Below are 7,209 nucleotides of genomic sequence, written 5' to 3' on the forward strand. Positions count from 1 at the left end.
GAGGAAAGAGTGTTCTCACACCCAGCAGACAAGCTCAGGGCACACCATTCCTTCACCACAGACACTAGGGGAGCCACAGTGAACAGAAACAGCATTCCCAAACAGACAACGGCACTCTCAAATGACAGGGGTGAGCCCACCACTGAGAATCACCAAACATCTGAGGAAAGTCTGTACCGGGAAAGCAACACACCAAACTCAACAGTAGAAGAACATTCACATAAAGAGAAAGTACACAGAAAGAAAAGCCAGTGTTTCCAAGAAAGATAATTTTCTTCAGAAGGAAAAAGGAGGAGATCACATGAATAACAAGAATAGACTTTTTTCATTTCCTACAAATGAAAAATAAAATTGTAAAAACTAAAACTTTCAGAGATAGGTGATAGAGAATATACATGGCTGAAAAGCAAACCACCATCCTGGAAGGATATAACTGGTAGTTCTGGATCCAGAAGTTCCAGAAAGAAAGAATAAATAAGTTAGAGGGAAGAAAATTAATTTTTGAATCATCAAAGAAATTAGCAATGTGATGACCCCTGAGCTTGAATATAGGGGTTTTCAGATTGAAGGGGCTGAATGAGAGACAAGAATACATGAATATATGAAAAAATAGCATACCTAGACAATCAACAGACTCATTGATATAAAATTTCATAAAAAGAAAAAAATCCTAAAAACATCCAGGAAAAAAGGGTATTTCCTAAGAAGAAATAAGAGCCAGATTGACACTGACATCTATTCAGCAACACTGCATACAAAGAGACAATGAAGCAATATCTTCATAGCTATGAGAGAAAGGAATTTTTAACCTAGAATTCTATACCCAGTCAAACTGTCATTTGACTGTGATGGGGAATGAAAAGCTTCAGAAAGCTCCCCAGTCTTGAACTCTCTCTAAAAACTTATTAGAAGATGATTACCAGCAAAACTAAAAGGGAATCCAAGGAACAGACATAAGTATAAGAAGCAGTGAAAAGCAAAGAAAAATAACTTAGAGATAAGTTTAAGCAAATGCTGATAATGAAAATGATTTTCGACAATCCTAAATAAAATTACCAGTAGATCTCAATACCTAAAGTGCTGGGAAAGTAGGAAAGGCAAAGTAAAAGTGTGCTAAGGTCCCTGCCTGGGGAGAAGAGAGACAGACAGGCAGGCAGATGGAGGAAGTTCAGATGTTGAGAAAAAATACAAATAAGTTTTAATATCTGAATTTAAACCACACAGAGGTCTGTACACCTTGAGAGAGAAAATGGAAAGTGGCAAAAACAACAAAGAGCACAGTCAAACCAACAAACAGCATGAAAGGAAAAAAAATAGAGAGTATGATAAACAGAAAAAAAAAAAACCTGAGAGGATAGCTCCAAACACTATTACAGTAATCATAATAAATATTAACAGGTTAAAGTTACCAATTAAATATCAGGGACTCTGAGTTTAGCTACAAAGGCAAAAGCCAAATATATTTTATTTACCAGACCTATATTTAAAGACAAAATGAGACAGGGAAGTTGAGTTAAGAGATCGAGAAAGATAAAGCAGATAAAGGCTAACATGAAAAAAATAGCAAAATAGTTTCAGGGAAAATGGGATACAAGAATAAAAGTATTAAAAAGGACAATGAGGAATGCTTCCTACTGATGAAAGATATGATTCACTAGGACCAACTTGAGCAGCCTGGATAAAAATGCTCTTGCCTGTCATTTTTGAAATCCTGTCATCATCGGGCTGGGCAAGTCAAGTGAACAAGTCAGTGAACAAGTCAAGTGAACAAGTCAGTGAACAAAACAAATAAATCTCCAGCCTTCAATGGAGCTTTTGTTCTAGTAGAAGACGGACAAACAAAGCAACTAGTAAGTAAACTACATAGTACGTCAGATGGTGATAAGTGCTAAAACAAATAAAATAAAATAGGGAAGCATGACAGGGAATGCAGTTTCAATCGGGTACTAATAAAGGAAGGCCTTCCTGAGAAGGGGATACATGAACAAAGACTTCAAAAGAGCTGAGGAAGCAACTAAGCAGATTTCTGAAGGAAGAGAATTCCTGTCAGAGGGCACAGCAAGGGCTCAAGGGGGAAGTGGGTTCAAGATGGGAGAGGCAGTCAGTAATGGGGGGAAAAAACAGACATCCATGAAACACAAACTAAGGTCCCCTCCCCGAATGATTTTAGAAAGGCTCAGAATAAAACACATGGGATGGGCTACCTGAAAAATGACATAACCCAAAACATTACTAAAAAGAAGAGAATTTTAGAAATGTGTGACATCCAGTCAAGGAGACCTGAATTTAGTCTAAAGAGATGCTGTCGGATTGTGACTACAGCTAAAATAGCTTAAGCCTACTCAATTATATTCTACCCCCTGTGACGGAAGACAGTATAAAAAGAGAAGGGCTTAACAAGTTTAGGGACCTAATGGACAGCACGGTGACTGTAGCTAATAGTATTTATAAATGTTAAAAGCTGCTAAGAGAGCAAATCTTAAATGTTCTCACCACAAAAAAGAAATGGGAACAACGTGACGAGATGAAGGTGGTAGCTAACACTATGGTGAGAATCATTTTGCAACTTATAAATGTGTCAAATCAACACATATACCTTAAACTTACACAATGTCATGTGTCAATTATATCTCAATAAAGCTGGGAAAAAAGAGAGAAGGGCGTGCTTTGAGTAGGATTCATGAGATAGGAGTCTGGGAGACAATGTGTGTCGATATATATATCAGCAATATCGTGGTTGAGGGTGTACTGATCCGTGGACTTGAAAAATGGGTTTACTTAGCAGACATATTTTTCATTTGAATAGTAAAGATAGATATATCTGAGGTTAATTAGGTCATAAAATCACCCAAATGATTTCAGGATCAGAAAGCAATCTTATTACTAGTAGTTTCCCATACAGACTCCCTACAGAAAGAGAGTGTGCTTATCTAAGGGCTTGAGAGTCTAGTCCCAAGGAGACTTTGCCAACATATATTAATAAAATGGCACTCCAGTTTATTCGGAATCATTCTCATGTGAGTTTGGTTCCAGTAGTCAGCAGCCTGGAACTACCTGGGTATACAGAAACAAAAGGGACCTAAGCTAAGAGTCAAGCTTTGAAATAGGGTTATTACACAGAGGTAGACTTGGGTCAACCAGAATTAGGCCTCCCAGGTGTCACAGTCCTTCATCTGTCTAACCATATGTTTGAAACATTGTACTCAGAAAACAGAACTGGACTTAACAGTTAGACAACCATCTAGGACTCTGCTACCACTAGCCACTAACCCTGAGCAGTGCTACTTAATCTCTCTAATCCTCAGAGATTCACATATCTTTCAAAATGGGAGTAATAATAGCTATTCTGTCTATCTCACTGGTTTGTTTTGAAGCTCAGAATCTAAATCTAAAACAAACAAGGTGTAACAATAGAAGGTATTAGTACTGCCATCATCACATGCCCTACAGCCTGAGTACATAATTGATATACTGAAGCACATTACCACAGTTACCTGAGAATTGAAGGCAAGATGAAAAACCACTAACCCACTGAACAAAATATAGGAAATCCTACCTCTCAGCAACTGGTTTGGCAATGTTTTCAAAAATGGTCTCTTGCTTTGCATTCTGATCAAAAATCCTTTGAAATCTGCAAATGTGAAAACAGTAATTATTTAAAAGCTTGAGCCTTCAAACACTATTGGCTTAATAGATACTTTTTTTCTCCTGAAAGCTTTGTAAATTACCTCATATTTACATCACTGGGCTTAACTAACCTAACACAATGTTTGCCCTGTAGCCCCAAACACACTGTACTCTTGTACCCCTGTATACAAATGGTGGGTAAACAGTATTGCTTTGACAAGATCTGCACAATAAATCCCTCTGAAAAACCACAGCAGCTTTGAACCAAATAATAAACTGTGTGTTTTTTAGCTCTCAAGAGGGACAGTGTCTGCAATTGGCATCAAATTCAAATCTAGATAAGTGCATGAAATGGAAACCCAAGAACAGGATGTAAACAGCCAAAGAACTTCTGATGTCTGACCTGTAAGAAAAGAATGCAGTTGTGAAATGTATGATTTTTGAACTTAGTTTTAAATTGAAGTTTATTTTCCATTAATTAGGTACTGCACCTAGTATCAGCTACTTAATTCTTAGGACAGTTTGTTTCATTTTGTTGATCATGAGTCAAAAGTCAAACAGTAAATTAAGATAGACCTGTCCTATAAAGGAAATCTTGATCTGACTGGCAAGGCTCGAGCCATGGGGAGGGGGGATGGTGTCCATTGCACCCTTCTTGCAATGGCACCCTGATTTAGCTTAGTACAGGATCACAAGCACAGCTGAAAACCTGGGGGGAGACTCACAACCTATCCTTATACAATGTGTTAACTCACAACCAGCAAATATAACCCCCATTCAAACATCATGAAGAAACAATGAGTTTCCCACAAAGGGTAAAGGAGATTTGATTGCATCATTCCTCCACCTCTTCTGCATATTTAAAAGTTTTCAGAATAAAAATTGGGAGAGGGGGTACATTAAAGCAAAACCTTTGAAAAACCCAAATCCTAAGCAGCTTTCAAAGTGCTTAGGAACCTTTGGTGTGTATATCTGCCCACACAAGCGAGTTGGGCACATGTTCAAGTAAAGCAGAGACTACATGAAATGTAGGTTTGTTTTCACTACTCAGGAGTTCAGAAGGATGTCTGGAGCTGGGTTGGATATAAAATGGAATGAAATTCATTGTCTTTAATCAACATTAATTTCAAAAGATTCCTATAGCATATCAACCACCCTTTTGAAGAAGCAAATAATGAAACTCTATACAAAGAGAGATTGTAAGGCACTCTGGGTACTCATTTAGCAGGCCAGATTATATTTCAGCAATATTTACTGTGCCCAGAACACTCCTCAAGACCCTATAGGTGTATGAGGGCTTCAGATAGGAATGTTGAGATAACACAGCTGCTCATGTGCTCTTCAGAGCACTACCCACTGTGATGTCTGAGCACAGACTCAGCGGTGCTTTAAGGTGATGATGCTAAGGCTGTTTTGCTTCTTTTACCAGGTTGGTGATGACTGAGCGAATGAATTAGCCATTCCCAACTCCACTTCCTTAAGAGGAATGACATCTACCACCATGTAAACCAAAGAGATGGCAGGAGTTTCAATAAATCACACACTGTGCATTAAACATAAAATATCATCACCCCCAAACATTTTACTTTATACAATGCAGTTGTATAGTAATCTGGAAAGTCATTATGACCAGCTATCTTCTGAAAACCACTGAAGAGAAAATAGAATCAAAGAGTTTAATAAGTTCAATCTAATCCTTTACAGAGGGAGAAATTGAGGCCCAGAGAGATAAAGCAACTTACTTATGGCCGTGGAGCTAATCTATAATGTGCCTTGAGACATAATGTAGGTTTCCTGATTCCTAGCAGGTCCTTTCATTTATTAGGAGGTTGTGTAGGCTTTTTCTAAAGACCATTTCAAATGTGGTCATTGCTTATCTCTTCTCACCCCAAACCTGTTCCTCCCGGTCTTCCTCATCCTGGTAAATGACACCTCCATCCTTTTAAGAGTTCAGTCCAAAACCCTTAGAGTATATCCTTGACTCCTCTATTTCCATTACACTCTGTATATGACCCATCAGCAAACTCTGTCAGCTCTGACCTTCAAAATACATCCAGAATCCAACTATTTCTCAACATTTCCACTTGCTACTACTCTGGCCCAAGCTGCCACAATTTCTTGCCTGGTCTCCCTTGCCCCCCTCACAGTCTATTTCCACATGCTAGCAAGAATGATCCTGCTCAAACATAAGTGAGATTATTCCATTCTTCTGCTCACAACCCCCCATTACCTTCTCTCAGCACTTTGGGGAAAGTTCCATATGATCTGCCCACTCTGCTGCCCCTTTAACCTTCTTCTGCCCCCCCAGCCCCCTTGCTCACTCTCCTCCAGCCACACCGATCTCTCCCTCTTCTTCCAATGGGCCAGGCACTCTCCCATCCCAGGAACTTCACTCTTGCTACATCTTCCGCCTGGAATTCCCATCCCCCAGGTATCTGAATGTCTCGTTTCCTTACCACCTTCAAGTTTTTGTTAAAATGTACGCCCTTCCTGAAGACCCCGTGAAATAGTGCAGCCACCCCTCCACCTTGCTGCCCCTCATCCCAGCACTCCCTGTTCCCTTTCCTTGCCTTATTTTTCTCCACAGCACTCAACACTTTCTAATACATACACCTTGCCCGTACATCTCCTCCCACCAAAATGTAAGCACCTAAGAGCAGAAGCTTGGTGGCATTCCCTGCTGTATTCCTAGCCATTAAAACAGCATGCAGTGGATGGTTAATAAAGATTTATTGATTGCATGAATTTTCTCGGGAGAAAACAGCCTTTAAAATGCTTAAATATTTATCTCTGAACATATGTATTTTACTAATTTCTTCATTTAAAATACTAAAACCAATGTTTTTAATTCAGAGATTTAGAAAGAATGATTAAGAGATTTAAAAATAAGCAGATAGCACTTCTTCAATAAGCATGTGTTTAAATTGCACTCTGTTTGTATCTACATAACATACAGAGTACTTTGGACAGGGCCGATGGGTAGAAACATGGCCAATTGTTTCTTAGCATTCAAACAGAATCATGCTGAATAAAATGTTTTAGCAAACTGTGGCTTTGTGGAGACAGGCCTAGGGTATCTGTCATTAAGTCATAGCTACTAAGGTATGTAGCATGCTTACACCAGTGGGAGAATGCCCCTTCAGAAAAGTAAGTCATATATTAGAAGGCTACTCCTTAAGGGATAGAATGAAAGGCAAAGAGGAGCCAAAAAGACAAGGTTAGGACCATCTCACTATGCAACCTTGTGCTAGCCATCCTGCTTGTACTTACTGTAAAAGGAGACACAAGAAGAAGAAGGGGTGGAGGCGCTGGGAGAGATAATATACGTGATAGACAAAGGGGGCAGTTGTGAAGACCAAAGAGAATCTTTATAAGACAAAGTAATAATAATAATAATTACAATAATAATGAGGGGGGAGGAGAAATAAGAAGTAGAGAGAGAGAGAAAGAGAGAGAGAAACACACAAAAATATCTGAGATGGTTTTATCCAAAGGGCAAGGGCAGGAATAGTCTCAAAATCAGGCCTACGAAAAACAGCATAGAGAGGAATACAAGAGAGCAATTAGGATTCCTTCAGCAGG

General features: G+C 39.0%; 1 protein-coding gene across 1 annotated transcript in view; it reads right to left on the reverse strand.

Moving 5' to 3' along the window:
* The window catches only part of KIF6 (kinesin family member 6), a 399,602-nt gene that overhangs the window by 386,755 nt on the left and 5,638 nt on the right, over window positions 1-7,209 (reverse strand). Inside the window, exon 3 of the mRNA XM_007458311.1 lies at window positions 3,557-3,631. Within this exon, the coding sequence (XP_007458373.1) occupies window positions 3,557-3,631 (75 nt within the window). The remainder of the gene's footprint in view (window positions 1-3,556; window positions 3,632-7,209) is intronic.

This window comes from Lipotes vexillifer, unplaced genomic scaffold (assembly GCF_000442215.2).
Source record: "Lipotes vexillifer unplaced genomic scaffold, Lipotes_vexillifer_v1.1 scaffold4, whole genome shotgun sequence".
Lineage (NCBI taxonomy): Eukaryota > Metazoa > Chordata > Mammalia > Artiodactyla > Lipotidae > Lipotes > Lipotes vexillifer.